The sequence below is a fragment of the Oenanthe melanoleuca genome, chromosome 1, assembly GCF_029582105.1.
Source record: "Oenanthe melanoleuca isolate GR-GAL-2019-014 chromosome 1, OMel1.0, whole genome shotgun sequence".
In the NCBI taxonomy this organism is placed as follows: Eukaryota; Metazoa; Chordata; class Aves; order Passeriformes; family Muscicapidae; genus Oenanthe; species Oenanthe melanoleuca.
In genome coordinates this window covers 11,999,686-12,018,551 of record NC_079333.1, presented here as the reverse complement: position 1 = coordinate 12,018,551, position 18,866 = coordinate 11,999,686, and the positions used below count along the sequence as shown (strand labels likewise).

The window sequence follows — 18,866 nt, the reverse complement described above, 5'->3', positions numbered from 1 at the left end:
TGGCTTACACAAAATTAAATTTGTGCTGCTGAATTACTGTTGCTGAGCTACGGCACACTGCTAAACAATTTGTTTCCCAGTACTTCCCTAATAAATAAAATTACTTATAAAGGAACTTTTTAAGCAGAATGAGGAAAGATACAGCTTTCACCATCCTCTTAATTGCCCTTGTGAGGAATTAGAAAAATAAAATTATATAAATTATATAAATAATAAATTTGGCAACAATATTTTACATTGTCACTTAAAAATATCAAATTACAATAAATAGGGGGAATCTAGTGACTAACCTTACATTTCTGTGGGTTTTCTTTTATCCAAGACAATCTTCAGTGCTTCCCCTCTGAGTGGATGTCTTTTCTTCTTATTTGCCTATCATGTGCATGATTATGACTGTTCAGGAATGCTGTAAAAACCTGTGACAGTGAAGTTTTATGGTGTAATTAATTTACAAGCATCTCCTATAAATATCTGCTCATGTGGGTCATTAACCTCCTTCTCAGGCTGTGTCTTTTGTCAGTCCTTAATTCACAGAAGTCTTTGAGACAGAAATGAAGCTAAAAAAATCATCTGATAAATATGTTCCTCTTAGCAGCTATGAGGTTTTCTTTGCTACTCTGCTTGCAATTTTTGTGTGTGTTTGTGTTGGACTGCTTGTGCTTTCTTGGTTATCAGTCCAGGAGTTGGAACGAGGTAAGTAGCCAACCTTCAGCTACAGACCTTTAGGAATTACTTAGACTTTTAATACAGTGTTCTTGCAATTGTAATTTTATGCTTTTAATGCTGGGGGCAGGAGAAGTGGTGTTTTAGGTTTTATTGTATGTGTTTTCCTCTCCTGAAAACTGATATGAACAAAATAAGGGAAAAAAACAAGGATTGGAATTATGCTCTGAAGCCATATAAAATAATTTTCATGGTTTAGGCTTTGAGAAAGATCCCTAAGATGCAATCCAAGCTATAAAGCTTTGGTTACTCCAATATACTCATCAACTAGGGAAGGCAATATGGAAAACTGTGAAATTTTGCCTTTTCTCCATGTATGAGTTTTGAGTCAGAAGACAAATAACCCACTGAAATACCAATAAGCCCCTAGAGTCTGTGAAGGCCATCCCTTGGAATCTATTATTTTTTATTTAAATCATATTTTTAAGTCATTTATTGGTGTGAGAGAGCTCCTGCATCAGACAGTCAGCTGCCAGCCCCATGTAAAGCTCAGGTAAAGTCACTCTTAGTCTTTATCCAGGGCTTGGAATGTGATGGAAGAAGCTACTGATACTCAAAGCAGACTAAATTAAAATATCAATAGTTCATGAATTTCAAATGGAATTAAAATTTTGGTTAAGGAATCTTGTGGATATAAGTGAACTGGGAAGGCCACACCTGGAGGACTGCATTCAGTTTGTGGCTCCAACACATGTGAGGGATCTGGAGCTACCAGAGAGAGCCTCAAAGTGATTTTTGTGGCTGAAGAAATATTCTGCTTTTATGTCGATGAATTTCCTGCTTTCATTAACCAAAAATCCATACTATTTCATTTTGATGACTAAATTTTCATGAAGACTAAGATTTATGTAAAAAAACAACCAACCAGCCAAAACTGTTTTGTCAGAATATTGTTTGTTCCTTCAGTTGCCATCTTTTTGTTTCCAGATTTTAAAAACTGCACCACTTACTGACTTTCTCACCTTATTACCAGAATGCTATCATGCTCCAGTAAAATAAAAAGGTGTATTATTGAATCTACAGACAGGCTTTAACTAAATTACTTTGTTCTCAGAAGATAAAAAGGCAAAAATTTATCCATGTACAAATACAATTGTAAATTATTTTAAATTATAGTTGATATAATTTAAAAAGGTTTTTGCTATTTAGAAATGTTTTTTAAACAGATTTTCAATTGTTTTAAATACAAGCTTTCAACATATCCATACAACAGTATTTGCCTTCCCGTGTATCTCTGTCTCATGTTAGACATAATTTGGCATATAATTGTATCCTTTATGCACTTGCAGTGTTGCTGGAAAACAGCATCTAAATAAAATTTAAAGTACTGAGAACTAAGAGCAAATAGTATTCATAAAAATATGATTACAGTTGTAACTGTTGTAAACTTCAAAAAAAGTCTGTATTTTCTTTAAACTCAGGACTAGGCAGAACATCTCTGATTGCAAAGTCATGAAAAAAAAAACCTTAGAAGTTATTGTATTGAGGATCTGTGTGAAATAAAATCTAATGTAATATTTTTCATTTATTTCTATATAATTGAAACATCTTTATTTTTAATTATCCAGCTGAAGCAGATGTGAATACTCGTGACTATATGGGAACATTTAAAATAGTCTCTGGCACATCTTTCATTCCAACCTTACAAAACAGTTCATCAGCTGATTTCAAAGTCCTTGCCTTTGATGTTGAAAAATTGGTAAGAACCTATGAGCTTGTGGTTAATTCAAGAATATTTGCAGGTACAATAATTCCATAACATTAACTGCTGTTGATGTTTATTTTCTTTCCAAAAAAAGAGATATTTCAGGTCCTAAGCCTGGTCAGAACTCATTATATTCCTTCTTTGAGAAAATCAGTGAATCATCAAAAAAATGCCTTCTTATGCAGTCTAGCAAAAGTTATTTAGTACTAAAACCATGATTATAGCATGAGAATGTGTGTATTTTTAATTCCTATGTTGATTAAAGATTTCTCTTTTTCATCTAGATGCAAAATATCTTTCATGAAAGTGATCTGAAATACAAATTCAAGAGATGTGAAATTTCCCAGTTCAGGTAAGTACAGCTTAATTTAACTTTGAAAATAAATGTTTAAAGTCCTCACTTAGCTATTTCTCTCAGAAGTACTTACCTTGATTTTCAAAACATCCTTGGGAACCTCTTGTATTATGCCTTTCACACCTTCCAAGTGCTACTGTGCTCAGTTTGACACCACTGTGTTTCCTTGGGCAAATTTCCTTCTCAAGCTGATGTGCGTCCATGCCTTGACCAAACCAGTAAGGCTGAGCCCTAAGACCCACTATTAAACAGTTCCAGGACCCATCCTGTCCAAAATATTCTAATCCCAATGGGAATTCTCAATGGTTGTGGTTTTCCTTTTTTTTTTAATTATCGTTGATTTTTATTTTTTTTTTTCAGGAAATCTGAAGATGATCGTGACAATTTGATGTCAGAGACTGGGTAATTGTTTTTTAAAAATTTACTTAAAATATGGGCAAGAGACAATGCTATTAATTTAAACAGCTCTTCTGTTGACTGTAAACAGATTTAAAAACAAAACAAAAACCCCAAACGTTTCTAGAATTTGGATAAGGCCCTCTAAACAGGATGAAGCTTCAAGATATATCTTTTCTCTAAAAACTGCCTTTAGGATTAGATGAAGAAAAAAAAAGATAGTCCCTGGGACGGTCAATTTAGAAAGAAAAATGGAAGAGTGAGATAGGTAAGAAACTATCTAGAATGGAGAAGATATAGGTTTGTGCTGAATTTGCTTGTGTAAAACTGCTTCAGCTGGGATCAGATCTCGTGTCATTACCAGAAACTCATGTTTTAAATCAAGAGAAGTCTGATGGCACACTGTGATAAGCAAGAACAACACAGAGGGCAAAAGATTAAGACTCTAGCAGCACTAGAAGAATCCTGAGAAAGGAATGGTATCATTGGCTGTCTCATAGGTGAGTCCAGAAAATTAAAGTACACATTACATTAAAACAGATCAATAGTTCTGTGCTGCCACATGTTCTTGTGATACCAATGTAAATACATAAAGCCAATAAATATGCAGAGGAGTTTAGTTTCTTTGAATGATTGTCATTGAAAAAAAAAATAAAAAATAAAAAAACAAAAAAAACCAAAACAACAAAGCAAGATATTGGGATATTAGCTGACCATAAATATCAGTAAGTAATGGAAAACAGATCTGAGTTGAAGCAATCTTTTGGTTGGAATAGTGAGGACATAACCCTAACCAGCTAGAAAGCAGAGTATGATCACTTTAAGAAGAATTATATAAGGTTAAGGGAATGGACTACACAGCAGCAGGCTTAGGCCATTTCTAAAGTGTTGTCTTTGTGAAGGTAGAACCAGCCAGGAAATTTGGTTTCTGCACAAAAAAAGGGACTATTTTCATCAAAATTTGGGCATTAAAGGTGGAGACATCTCTGAGCTGTTTGCTCAAGACTGTTTGTCAATGCTGGGTTTTCAGTTTTCTCATCTGGTCAATTTAGATGCCTTGTTTTAGGAGAACACCAATTATACCAAGAGCAGCTTGTCTTTTTCTATCAACTACAATGGGAATCTAGATATCTGCACTGTAAATAAGTGTGTTGGGTAAAACTCATTCCACTCCTGTATCTTGACGCAGAAATCATGGAAAATCTGATGTTTGTGAACGTTGGATCTGGCTTTTAAGACTTCAGCAAGCATTTGTCTTCATTTGTGCTGTGAAGAACTTTGTCTCAGACATTACTTTCTTTTCATTTAAAAAGTCTTTACCCCTTCAGGCAATCTGCTTGGTATTTCACCCTTGAAACCCTGCTGCTGAGTCACAAGGACAGCAATAAAAACTTTTGTTTGCTCAGCATGGCTCAGAGGTTATCAGAAATATGCAAGAAGGAGATTTTTTCCTACATATTGCAAACTACAAACTATGCTCAGCAAAACGACAGGATTAATCATGCCTTACAAAGAGCACTACTGAGTTAGTTGCAAATGGATAGTTTAAGGATAAAAAAGTTTACACCTAAGTTTAAGTGAAAGAGAAAACCTTTATCTTTGGCAAGTCTCATACTCCAATATTACCTTACTCTAGCTACAAGCATAAAGCTTCATAAAAGTGTCAAGAAGAGATGGGAGAGAGCATACAGAAAACACACAGGATAAAATTCATAGGAGTTAAATGCAGTTTAACCACAATTTCTAAATGCCTCTATTTTCAGCCATCACTGTTTCCTTGTAAGAATCCAGGCAATCACATAGCAGATCTGCAAAAAAGCAGAATTCACAGATGGCATTTGCTTTATAGAACTGGCCACTTTGTATTATATTTCATCCCATGAAAGTATTATAAAATTTTCATAATACTTCAGGGTTCACCTTCAGTATCTCAGGGATAAAACTAATGGTCCTGTTGAACAACAATATAGCTACTTTTTTAGTTTTCCTCAAGATCAGCTCCACTGCAGCAATGGAATTTGTCTTTTTATTTTTTTCCCAACCATTCAAGTAAGAGTAGATAAAGAGAGAACAAAATTTCTCCAAGGTTCAAACTTACCTGATGACTAAGAGTTGTTTCTTTATGTCATCTTTGCCAGCCAATATTTAAAAAACAATCTGCCAATGGAACCAGTGTTAGAATGAAATATTGTTTAGATGATAAGTCATATAGCAGATTTATTTCATCAACCTGAATAACTAACTTCTCTGTTTTGTATTGCTAGTGTGGTTGTGATCCTCACCCTTTATTTTAACCAGATGGTAACAGTTGAGAAAGTGAAAAATGAGCTGGTTTTGGGTGTCATTGCAAATAACCCTAATCCTACCAAGACTTTGAAAATCGATGTGAACAGCATACAAGTCACAGGTAATATTAGTAAGTTGTTTTGTTTGAGTTTTTTGTTGCTTTTTGATTCTACAAATCCTTGAGAACTACAGGTAGCAGGAATGAAAGCTTTGGCTCCCAGACAGCAATTGGATTGTTACTTTTTGTCTCGGGTGCCCTCCCCATTACAAAACCTTCAGTGGCAGCTGAAAGAACAATTTACAACCTCTTCTATTAGAAAGTACCAGCCAGCTTTGTGTACATTCCCTAAGGAGGGAGTAAAGGTCAAAGCAGTGATTTCCCAGTGAAAACCATTCATTTTCACCTCTTATGAAGCATAATATTTGTAAATTTTTAGCCCTCTAATTAAAGCAATTAAGCACCAAGAGTGTTGTTTCATAAGCAAATACAGTTGTAATTTTGTTCTGCTAAAGAATAAGAAAAAGGTTCAGATTCACAGTGAGTATAGATTCATTTATTGAAAATATGTCAGGAAGAAAAAGAAACTGCTTGGGGAAAAGTGCACCCAGGGAGCTGAGTCCAAATTCCTGCAGAGCTTAGATAAATGTAAGTGGGGGGGGGAAAGGAAAAGTGCTTTAAGGACTAGGTAGCTTTAAATTCTGCAAACATACAGGTATTTCATGTAGGTACTAGAAAATTTATCAAAGCCCAAATGGAAGTCCTTCAAGATCAATGGGAATCCCTTTTTTTTTTTTTACATGAATAAAGCTTCAAAACAGCCCTTCACTGAGGATGAGGTTAAAAAACACTCTGAATTCTTTGAAGTAGAAAGTGATTAGCTGACATTTGAAGACCTGCTGGAATTACTATTAAATAGAAACTGAGGAGTGGGAATCTGATGTGCTATGTCTTTTTCTCTATACTAAAAGCTGTGTTTTTGCTAAGTACTTCAAGTATTCAAAGGCAAAATTCAGAGTCTGGGCATATTTAGTTCTCTTTACTACTTGTTTATTCCAAATTACTTCACAACACCGTGAAAATTGATTACTCATTATACTTCAAAAATGCCACCAAAAAAATAATGAAGAGCATATTAAAAGGTTCATCCATTGATGAACTTTGAAGTAGTCAAAATTTTACTTCTGTGAAACATTTAAATGCCTCTTTTCACATGAGATATCACTTGTCCATTCCACCAGGAGTGCTTCAATAAAATAATGGTAACTAATTAACAATCACAATCGTATGTGGCACTTTTGCATATGTATATCAGTATGTTCTGCCAGAGACATTCCTATTTCAGAGAGGGAAAGAGCTGTCACACAGGTGTGACTTGCTTGAAATGAGTTTTCACAGTGATTAAAAGTAAACTATCCCAGGTTAATTTTAACTCATTCATCTCTTCTAAATACTGTTCTCTAAGACACAGGTGCTCTGAAAATCTCTATAGAATAAAAAGCCTGGAGAGAGATTTCCCAGCTGAAGATATTCTATATGCAATACAATCAGAAGGGAATGAGGATTGAAAGGAACTGCAGTGGCTTTGAAACCTCATAAACTCAACTCATTTTTGGGATCTTTCCTCCTTGGGAAGATCATGCAGTTTGAGAAAAGATTTGGAACAGGATGAGGCAAGCAGGACACTGACAGTAATTCAATGAGAAATAGTCACAGCTTATTTCTTTTTAAACTTTATTTCTGTCATCTAAAAGTAGACACTGTGCTATAAAAGAAGTTTACAGTGAACTTGCTTTCTTCCAGTAGCTGCTGAAAATCCTACTACAATGCTGCCTTTAACCTCTTCAGGTCAGTATCTTTCACAAAACAGGCACTGATTTTGTTACCAATACAAGATGAAGGAAGATAAGACTTGCTGTTCAGCTCACACAGCTTAGTAAAGCTGCCCTGGCTGCAGCTGGGGCTTGATTGCCAGGTTCACTCAGTGATAATTAGCTGCTTTCACCATTTCTGACTCTTTGAGAAAGCAGCCACTGATCTGAAGTCTGTACAAAATCCATAGGAGCTTAATTAGGGTATCAAACAAAAAGCTGGGTCCAGCTGAGCTGCAAGCTGAAGTTTTTGCAGATTTAGGGAGGTAGATCAGGCTGGGAAGTTCCACTCTCATGCTGTGGTTATTGATTTACTAAGCAATGTTGACAGACAGATTTTCCTTCCTCTATTCCTGGAAGTTTTACAATGATAAGACATGAAGCAGACAAAACTCCTTGGTCTCACAAACTTGCCAAAAGTCAGCCAGAGAGATAAACAATACAGTAAGTGCTTTATAGCACTAGGTGCAGGTAGTCATATACAAACTGCATGCAAATTATCTCATGCAAACTCTCCAGGGCAGGGCACCAGACCAGAAGCTGAACATCTGCCCTTATAATAGAGTAGACAAATATTTACTGATATTCTAATTACAGCCACAATGAAAGAGTTATTATTAATCTGGTTACAAGCTTGCTAAGGTGTATAGTCCAAAGTGTGCAAGTACCATAGTCTATTCCCAAAGATACAGTTTAAACTGCCAACATCCAGTTTTTTTCCCCTATCTGTCCCTTCCTCTGGTATTCTGTCTTAATTCTCCCCTGGTCCTAAGTTCAATGTTGCTAATCATCCTCGAGCAAAATTTTGGAGATTGAGGGAAGTTCATAAGGAAAGGGGAAGAGGGTTGGGAATGGTTAGTACCCAAGGCTGGAATGGCAACAATATTCCTGGTGTGAATTTCTTCTCCCTTGGCTTTGGGTCTGCTTGAAGTAATTTTTGTATTTTTGTTAATATTGTCTATTTCCTTGTTCTTTCTGTTTCACTCCAAATGTTATGATATACCAACTTTTTGCCATACTGGATACATTTACACTTGCAGGATGCGGGGTTATGGCTCTGCTGACCCTAAAAACATCCTTTGCCCTCTCAACCTGTTACTTTAGTGAGATTTGCAAGTAATTGTGCTTATCTCACTGCTGTCACTGCTTTGGGGAACGTCTATAGCAACCACAATTTTTCAATAGTCTTCAAGATGTAGCTCCCTGATAACTGTTTTCTTAGAACTGTTTACTCCTGCATGCATCTATGTTTTATGTCTTGGAACATTTAATTCTTTCTAAATTGGTTATCCCTTAGAAAATGTATAGACAGATATGTTGGCGTGTGTGTGTGTGTGTGTACAACTATTGGAAAACCTGTGATGGTATGGATTAAGATTTTTTTCTCTGCAGTAGCTGTGAGAACAGTCCATCTATTCCCTGCTCTTATCTCTCTCTGCCAAAGAAACTATGTCCCTAAATTTGCTGATACAAACCTGAACAGCCTAGTTTAGCTCAATTGTATTTGATAATAAGCATGCTTTGATCAAAAATTGGTGGGAAATCCTCCTGCAAGTCTGTGCACTAGGACTGGGAGAGCAGGAATATCTAACAAATGTAAGTTGGTGATGGCCAGTGGTCAGCAACTTCTGCCCACAAAACTGGTGGGTGACAAACTATAGAGAAAGCCTTACTGCATCTTCTACTTTATTCCTTGGGGCCCTTCACCTTATAAACTGAGGTACAGGATCCAGTACCTGCAGTGACATGGGCATTGTTTTCATCCAAAGACATCATCATCCTACTCACATATTTGAGTCTTAATTTAGAAAGTAAAAGTAGTAAACAGGGATGCTAAAGCAAATTCAGAGAGGAAAAGAAAAAAGACTGCTTGGGAGCTGGAAACACCAGGTGCATCCTCAATGAAGTGGAACTTCTGTTGGAGCAATCACAAATACACATTCCATTTTTCCAGAATGATTTGCAGTTTACAATCACTAATATAAATGTGCTTATTTATCTAGGTATTTGCTCATGTGTAAATATTTACACATACAAGCATGCATATATACATCTGTATGTAAATAGACAAATACTAGATTGGTTTGAAGCACCTAACTGATTTGTAGAGCAGTGCTATTTGTCAAAAATGTACATTTACCTTTTAGTACAAACCTTGAAGTTGTCATAACTTTTCTTGTTTCAACAGATCCAGTGAGTTTAATTACAAATTCCCTGACACCAACTTCAGGTCAGAAATTTTACAGGGGAAGACAAGAGAGCATTGCTCCTATTTAGTGGGGAGGAGGTGGAAGGAGGAAAGAAATCTTTTGAAGTTATTGGAACACTTGGGTGTTTCACATAATTTTTTTCTTATGTTTATTGTGACACTTGAGCTTCAGGACCAAGCCAAATTCCAAATGTTGAAATTGTCATAACTTTTCTTGTTTCAACAGATCCCACGAGTTCAATTACAAGTTCCCTGACACCAACTTCAGGTCAGAACTTCTACAAGGGAAGACAAGAGAGCATTGCTCCTATTTAGTGGGGGGAAGGTGGAAGGAAATCTTTTGAAATTCTTGGAACACTTGGTGTTTCACATAATTTTTTTCTTATGTTTATTGTGACACTTGAGCTTCAGGATCAAGCCACTAAAGCTGGCACTACCACATCCTTACCTGGAGTGTGGGGAGCAAATAATGCAGATATAAAAGCAGATTAACTGCTGCTTAATTCTGCCCAAGCAACCACAGACGTGCTCCCAGAGAAAAAGAAGTAGACTTTTAACTCTGAGTTTTGTTTGTCCAGGACTACTCACCACAAGCAAGTCCTCAGCAACAGTGGGTGAGTAACTCTGTGTGTGTGGAGGAGGTTACATAGAGCAATCTGAGATTGCAAATTTGCACTGTCATGTGCCTCTCCTCACAGCATTCAATCCTTGTGTTCCATTCCTGAAAATTCAGGATATGAAGATTTGCCTTAGGCCAAGAAGATTTCTTCAAAGGGAAGAGAATTCTAAGCCTTTACATGCTACAAAAATTCAGCATTATGCATCTTGATGCACACATTGACACTAACACTAGCTGCTCTTTTTTTTCCATATTATTTATTGACTTTTATAAGGGAAATAAAGTAAAATAAGAAGACTGATTGCAAAGTATGACTTCCAATGGACAGAAAGCTGAAGATGTTTGAATCTTTGAAAACATCCTCCAGCCTTTTACATGGTGACATACATATGATATCCACAAGCAGTCTAATATGTTCAACTTTCATTTAATTGAATATAGCACTTACAGCACACTTCAGGATAATTTGCATTTAAAGGGAAGTCAGAATGTTTTAGCAGGAAAAGTTGATTTCTTGCATTCCAGGAGGTGGCAGTGCTGTTTAGTTTTCTGAGTTGAATAACCCAAGAATTGATCACGCTGCATCTAAACAATGATTTCTTGCCTGATGGGCTTGTGCAAAAATCTCTTCCTGGGTTATTGGTTGGAATTTTTGCTCTGGCTCTAGAATGCACAGTTTTCTCTCTGTTTGTCTGTGGAAATTCATTCACTGACCCTGTGTCACCTCCAACACTTTACTGGAGTATGTTTGGTCCATTTTAATTTCCAGTTGGATGCAAAATGGCAAATTTTTTGTCTTGATAACATTTGCCCTGCCAACACTGAGAGTGTTTTGTAAAGCACTTTGAAATGCTACAATACATCCATACCAATGCCAGTCTGGGACACACAATGCAATATCATACTTAATCTGATTACAGAACTAAAAGCTCTATGGGAAAAAAAATGAAAAATATGAAATTTTACACATTATTATTTTTCTTTCTTGAATCAGAAATGTTGACCTTTTTCTGTAAGCATTTATTGAAATAGAGACAAGGAACTGTATGAATAGTTCTATAGAGTTAATGCAATTTTAAGAATTTTTAAATTAGTATTTCTCCAAAGCTTATTTTAGCTGCATGTTTCTGTTCACCTTAATTAAAGGACCTACTTGAATTAGGCAGATGTCTAAGACCAAAGCCCTCTAACGACTAAAAGTGTTTGTTTGCTATAGATGAATATTTATGCTCTAGAAAAAGACTATTAGCAAGATCTATAATTTCAAGGATCTTCTCATGTATTCTTCTAACAGAAATTTACTCTTAACTTACACATTTAATTTTTAAATATAAAAATTATATGATTTCTGATAATTCTGTTGTTTCAGAATCTAGTCTCAAAGACTCTTTTTTTTTAGGATATGCTGGTTAAAAAATCAGATTCCTTAGCATGATGAGGTGCAAGAGTGTGATATGTTAAAGTAATAAATTAAATTGTATTTACCTAAACCCAGAGATTCTTTGACTGTTATTTAAAGCAAAGTACAGTTTTCTCATATTATTTGAACATAAGAAATTGGAAAATGTAATTTATTATATTACATAAAGTAGTATGAGTAAAGGCAAAAACAAAGGAATTCACAGACATTTTCTTCCAGCCTTACTTCAAACTTAGCTTCAAAAAATATTTAACTTCTGAGAAGTCTCTCTATTCTGTGCCAAATTCATCTTTTTAGTATGTGATATTTCATTCCAGACTTCTAAAAATGCAGTTTTGTAAAACACAATAGAGTAGTTGATTTGATTTGTGGTAAAGCAACCAGAGGTAAGTCAATTTTCCTTTGTGAGACTCCATTATTGTTGTGCTGTTATTGCTCTCATCTTTGTTATTCCAGCTGAGTGTTTGCCACCTGCTGAACTCTGTGCTGATGGTGTAACCTGTATTAGTGAAGATTTCTTTTGTGATGGAGTCTTGAACTGCCCAGATGGTTCAGATGAATCTGAAAAGAGATGTGGTAAGAATGTAAACTCCTGTAAATCAGTGTTTTTAAACATGCTTAAAAGTGTCAGTAGTTTATAAATAGTTTGTGGGCAATAAACTGCACAGCGAAGTCCAAATTAATTCTACTAAAAATAATAAGAGTGATTTTTATAATCTTTAGCTTGCAAGAGGAAACAATGTTCTGTAAAATTCTCAAAAATTAAGAATATGCTGAATAAATAATGAAATATTAGTCTTTTTATTTTAATATAAAGTTACATAATTTGTTGCTTACTATAGGAATATTAATAACATAATATGTAAATTACAAAATAATATAGAAATTTAACATGAAGATTTGCATCAGTGATATCAAACAATGCTCAGACAAGATGACCTCCACAGGTCCCATTCAACCTCAGCCCATCTGTGATTCTGTGAAACTCCTGGCCTGAAACTCCACTGTTGTTTAGCATAAAGAGTTTTTATCCTGCAGGGCAAGTCAGTTTGTTTGCCTTTGTCTTACCTTTGAGTGCTGTGTCCATTTCTGGGCACCTCACTGCAAGAAGGACACTGAGGGGCTGGAGAGGGTCCAGGGAAGGGCAATGAAATTGGAGAACAAGCCATGTGAGGAGCTGGGAGGCCTCAGCAAGGAGAAAAGGATGCTCAGGGGCCCCTCCTCACCCTGTGCAGCTCCCTGACAGCAGGGTGGAGCAGGTGAGCTCAGGCTCTGCTCCCGGCAGCCAGGGGCAGGATGAAGAAAAGAGCCTCAAGCTGTGCCAGGGGACATTCAGGGGGAATCAGGGAGGATTTATTCACAGAAATGTTTGTGCAGCATTGGAATGGGCTGCCCAGGCAGGTGTGGAGTCACCATCCTCGGAGGTGTTCAGGAAACCACTGGCCATGCTCTGGTTGACAAGGCTGAATTCAGTGACCTTGGAGGTCTTTTCTAACCTGAGTGATTCTCCTCCATGATTCCATCTGACTTCCTGATTTCCCCAAGAAACTTTTTGTACCAAGGGGTTTGACTGCAGTGCTCCATGCCAAGCTCCTCTGCAGTTTTGCTGGGGAGGCATGTGGGTTAGTGCTGCCTGCAGTGCTCTCCACAGCCTCAGCTCTCAGTTAAAAGTCTGTCAAGGTGTCTCACAAAGAGACTATTGCAAATATTTTAGGGGTACTGGGAGCAATTACCCCCCCGAATGTTCTGTTTGCTTGTTTGTTTGTTTGTTTGTTTGTTTGTTTGTTTGTTTTAAAAATAGAATTTGGTGCTAGAATTCTGGAAAGCTTCTTTCCATTCTGCTGTGAGAAGAGGAGCACAGTGAGGGCAGTCTGCCTCAAGCTTTCAGAAACGTGAAATGATGGGCTCTAAAAACAAACAAGCAAGTAAAAGACCAATTATGTTTTCAAAGAACCTGAAAGCTTGATCCTGAAGGCTTGTGACAGGCTGAACCTCTCTGTCATGTGTAATTTTCTTCAGAAAAAAAAAAAAAAGAAAAGAGAATTGCAGATTCTCTGCCCTTTACCTACATTTTTTTCTGACCATTTTTTCTCAGCTCAGAAGGGAGACTTGGCTAAACATTTTGAGGAAAATATTCATATGTAGTATACTTCAGTATACTACTGTAGTATATCCTCTGAAGTACATCAAAATGTCTGCTTATCATAACAGCTGCATCTAGCTAGATCATAATAATTATTGTCTCTGAACTGGTTCTTCTATAGCTGAGGAAATCAAAAGATCCTGAGGTTCAGCTAGACCTTAGTTCCATGGAAAGCATTAGGTAACCCAACATTTTTTTTTTTTTTTAAGGTATTGTTAAATAAAAAAAATATAGACCCTGATATTCATAAAGTAATATTATACATGTGATAACATGAATGCTTTTTACTTACCATCATAACATCACAGAATGGTCTGGCTTGGAAGGGACCCTAAAGATCATCTCATTCCAACCAGATGCCAGGTACAGGGACACCTTGCTCTATCCCAGGTTGCTCAGAGCTCCATCCAACCTGGCCTTGAGCACTTCCAGGGATGGGACATCCCTACAATCTCTGAGCAACTTGATCCAGAAGTTTTTCCTAATATCTGATCTAAACCTATTCTCTGTCAATTTGGATCCTTTTCTCCTTGTCCTGTCACTCCAGGCCCTTGTAAATAGACTCCCTCCATCTCTCTTGTAGGGACCCTTCAGAGAAAGGCCACAATTATGTCACCCCAAAGCCTTCTTTTCTCCAAGCTGAATAATTGCAATTCTCCCAGCCTTTCCTCCCAGCAGAGCTGCTCCATCCCTCTGATCACCTTGGTGCCTCCTCTGGACTCACTCCAGCAGGTCCCTGTCCTGACTAGGTCTGAATTTACAAGTTTCATCCATATTTTATTGAAGATATTACATTCATACCTGTTGCATATGACAGAATTTAATTTCTATTATATATTGGCAGAAACAGACAAAAAGAAGCTCAAATACTTGAAATCAAAGCTGTGTAGACTCAGCTGTGAGGTGGTTTAGGTTATGAATTGTGTTTGAGTGGAGCTTTTCTGCTGAGGCATAGACTCTTAGGGACATGGCTTTTGGATGTGATTTGCACATCTCCCCAGGTCTCTGCCAAATATAGTTTGTGAATGTTTTCCCCTTTGTAAGAGAGGATTATTCCTCGTTTCAGCACAACTGAGCTGAAAATTTCAGGAATGTGCATACTTAAGAAAGGCAGTAAATAAAATAAATAAGTACAAATAAAATAATAAAAGTAAAAATAAAAGTATTAAATTAATATTAATAAGAGTGAAAATAGACAGTGTAGGGAAAACAGCTGTAGTTACATCCAGAGAGGTGGATAATTCGTCCCTGTTCACTGATTCCTGGTATTTCCAACTAATTTGCTCAGTTACTCCTCGTGCAGCTCTTTTGGCTCCTAACCTTAGAGAAGTTCTGGCTGCAAGACAAATTGTTGATCCATGCTTCTTATACTACATTTTCATTCTTTTCTATCCAAAACCTCAGAGCTTCTCTAATTATATGTGTTTAAGTTTCTTAGCAGATTTTAGCAGTGGAATGAGGGGTAAGAAACTGGATGCACCCTTGGGATACCTGCTTTACATCTTTAATGTTTCACTTTTTTTCCATTCCTAGAGAAACTTAATGTGGTCACATGAAAGCTAAAATTGCTTAGATTTTCAGAAGTTCTTCAGAGTTTCACAATGAGATTCATGACAAATTCATAATTCATGCTACAAGTGCTCTCGCACACAAAAGAGTTGCTGTCCTCTAAAAAACTTAGTTTGTTTTTCATCTTGATAATTATTCTATTATTTCTGATTTTATAATGTCATTGGTTTAAAAATATAGGATTAAAAAGTGAATTTTAGTAATCTCTTTCCTGCATTAGAAATAATTCAGTAAAATCTCAGATTCTCAGAAGAGATTCAGGCAAACCAACCCTTTTTTTTGTTTGTTTGTTTGTTTTATTGATTAAAATTATCTTGAAAGGTTTCTTTCTGACTCTGCAATGCAGTGCAGTAACAAAAGGCTTCACAAAAGTACAGCTAGCAATTTCACTGAAAGGGTCTCTGGAGAAATGTGAAGTCTGAACAGAGCTACTAATAATGCCTGGCATTGCTGTAAAGCATCCACGTGGCACGGATGGGAGAGGAAGGAGACTGGAGGCTGATCCCAGGAGGGCTTTCTGCAGACTCTTTGCAGTTATTACATGTCTAGACTATCATTTTGTGATTGCCCACCTCACAGCATCAGCACAGCACTGAGAGAGATTAATCAGAAAGTAATGAACTGGCCTTTGGCAGAGAAAGGTCCTGTCAAGTGAAATGTGTGGGCTTGATCTGAGCAGTTTGGGAGCTTCTCTCTCGTATTCAAGGCCAATAGGATGAAGTCCCATGTATGGAGCATTAGTAAATAGAAGTGGGCAGCAAGATACATGCTGGGAAAAGAGTGGAAGTGGTTCCTGCAAAAGATATGTTCTGTCTCCTTAGGAGAACTGCAGCTTTTCTTTGGGCTCCAGGAAGAGGCAGAATGGAATAACTTCCATGCCCCTGCCCATCTTTGACCACAGCTGCTTTCTCCCTGCAAGGAGAAAGCACTGGGAGGTTCTCTGGGGAGAGACCAGTCCCTGCTCTGTTCCTGCTCATTCCTGACATGTGAAGCACTGGCTGTTTCTTGGATGACACCTAAGGACCTTTTCTAGAGTCTTGCTGTCCTGTTTGAATTTACTCACTGCCTTTTAAGAGAACATCACTAGACAAATTCCTAACAAAATGTTCAAGAGATGAAGAAAAACCTTCAGCAGTTCTTCCATATTTTCTGAAATAAAAAATCCCTACATGAATTATCATTTCCAACTTGCTGAGGCTTAAAAATGCCTTTTTTTTTTTTAGCTTTTATTTTAAAGTGAAGAACTTTCATAGAATGGAATACCAACACCAAGGAAACAAAAATAATAAAAGCCCTTTGCAAAAATAGATGATGATAAATGACATTTACCTCAGCTGAATGAATTCGATAGCTGGCAGGAAACTTGGAAGATCCACTCATCTCTTCGAGTAGTCAGTAATATCTAGGAAGCTCATAAAAGTAGAGACAATAGTCAACCATATCCCCTTTTGCTTTTATTCACATGATATTAAATTGTCTATGGTAGTACAAACACAGTTTTCTGATTTAAAGTAGTTGTAGATAAAAACTGATAAGGCAAGATTCTGTTTCCTTGTAAAGGTATAGAGCAAAATGAAAGAAAGAATTGAATGAGCTAAATCCTGTTGCTGGTTTTGAATTATTTGGATTGGTTTAAACTAGTTTGGATTAGTTGGATTGTGTCTAATTTGAAAGTGTCTAAGTTGGATTGTGTCTAATTTCTGTAGTGTTTTTCTTCTGATATAGTACTTTGAGATCAAATAGTGATAAGAATTAGAAATGGGAATAAGTTGAAGTGTATTTTACTTTGTCTTCCTATTGTTGCTTACAAAGCAGTTCCAAGGTAATCCATGTAAACCAATATCCAGGGTCACCCACATTTTGGCTCTGATTTTGTTTTTCAAATGTCATTCTGACAAATGTTCTTCATTATATCTTTACAGCTGCAGTTTGTGATGGAAAATTCATGTTGACTGGTTCCTCTGGGTTTTTTCACTCCATGAATTATCCAGAGCCATATAATGAAAACATTGTTTGCCAATGGATAATAGTGTAAGCCATTTTCCAATAATTTCATACCTAAAATTTTTTTGATTATGAGGTGATCTTGTTTCCTGTTTCTTGTGCCATTTGCTTTTATTCCCAAATGCACCAGCACAGAAAATATGTAATACCATTTTCTCCTTCTTTTTTATGTAACTTTTCTTTTAAAACCTCATGCATGAGCTCCATAAATATATCAATAATTTTTTTCACTTACAAAAGTTCTTAGGTACAATTTTGGGAAATCTTGTGTGCTATATACTTCCAGAAGAACACAAGTGTAAGTTCAAAAGAAATCACATAACTCAAAATAATTAAATGATTGCAAGATTTTTTAATTTTTTTCAAAGGGTTATATTGCATAGTACTCTTCAGGTAATGGATTTATATGATGTAAGTCTTCCTTACCAGAAAGAATTTTCAAGAATTCCCTTGTCATTTAGGTGTAAAGGTTTCATCTGTGAGTTAAGAGTACCTGTGTACCTATGTAATTTAGGAATATGTTTTAGAATTGTATGGTTATAGTTTAATATCATAGCACCAAATGCCTATTAAGCCTTAGCACAAGAGGTGGAATTTTAGGGTTTTTTAAAAATCAGGAATATATATCTACAGACAGAGACAACTGCTTGATTTTGACTCTCTAGGTCCAGTTCTCTGGCCAGGGAGAAAAAAAGATAGCCACACTGTATGATAAAACTCATCCAAAAGTATATATCTAAAAAAAATTAAATGATCACAAGTTAGACAGTCCTAAAAATCCCTCCTATGACTGCCAATTCAGAACTTACTGTTTTGAAATGCAGTAATTCTTATTATGGTACAATTCTGTGTAATAATACTTGTTCTTTGATTCTGAGAAGTATTAATTTGGCAGAAGATTTCAAAGGAGATAAGAAATTGCCTTTAAAATTGGAAAAGGTTTGGACTTCTCATTCCAAAGGCACTTTTGAAAGTGTTAGGTTTTGATTTTTTTTTTAGAACTTTCATCTTCACCTTGAAATCCTGGTTCTCCTTCTGTTTAGTACATTTTTTCCTTCTCATCTTCAGTGGTACTGTACACCAGTAATTACTGACAGCACCTGGCTTTAAAATACAGGTGTGTCCCAGGAAAAGAACAATATTTTTTTCCTTCAGAATATGTCTGCCCTGTTCCTCATTTCATGGCATTGCAGAATTTGAGCACAGTAAATAAACATGGCCCAAGACCCCTCCTTCCTTCTGAATTGTTCAGGTTCCTCCAAGTGCTGCTATAGCTGCAAGAAGCATTGTATTAGGTAGATTTCTATAGGTATGTAGCTAATAAAAACTTCATGTTGGAGAGAATAATGAGAAATTCCAAGTATTATGGTAGAGGTTCTGCAGATATTTGTAATTACAGATTGAAAAATGACAAAAACAACTCTCTGAATTTATTCTTCACTTACCTGCTTTAAAAAAATCTGGCAACACTGAGAGTAAAGGCCTAAGAAATTCAAAGTGGCACTGAAATTTTGTCTTTCTTTCAAACAGAGTTGTTTCCATGAGGGAACCTTTTGGGTTTTCCAGCA

General features: G+C 36.3%; 1 protein-coding gene across 6 annotated transcripts in view; it reads left to right on the top strand.

Moving 5' to 3' along the window:
• The first annotated feature begins 492 nt into the window (after positions 1–492).
• Positions 493–18,866, top strand: part of TMPRSS15 (transmembrane serine protease 15) — a 49,929-nt gene continuing 31,555 nt past the window's right edge. Inside the window, exons 1-11 of one of the 6 annotated variants that reach the window (XM_056487678.1) lie at positions 493–693; positions 2,292–2,422; positions 2,713–2,780; positions 3,144–3,185; positions 5,444–5,586; positions 7,270–7,311; positions 9,523–9,564; positions 9,770–9,814; positions 10,119–10,157; positions 12,039–12,158; positions 17,217–17,325. In XM_056487678.1, the coding sequence (XP_056343653.1) occupies positions 552–693; positions 2,292–2,422; positions 2,713–2,780; positions 3,144–3,185; positions 5,444–5,586; positions 7,270–7,311; positions 9,523–9,564; positions 9,770–9,814; positions 10,119–10,157; positions 12,039–12,158; positions 17,217–17,325 (923 nt within the window). In that variant the 5' untranslated portion in view covers positions 493–551. Of the gene's footprint in view, positions 694–2,291; positions 2,423–2,712; positions 2,781–3,143; positions 3,186–5,443; positions 5,587–7,266; positions 7,312–9,522; positions 9,565–9,769; positions 9,815–10,118; positions 10,158–12,038; positions 12,159–17,216; positions 17,326–18,866 lie in introns of all 6 variants that reach the window. The other 5 variants (XM_056487671.1, XM_056487693.1, XM_056487701.1 and 2 more) reach the window with 5 other exon arrangements.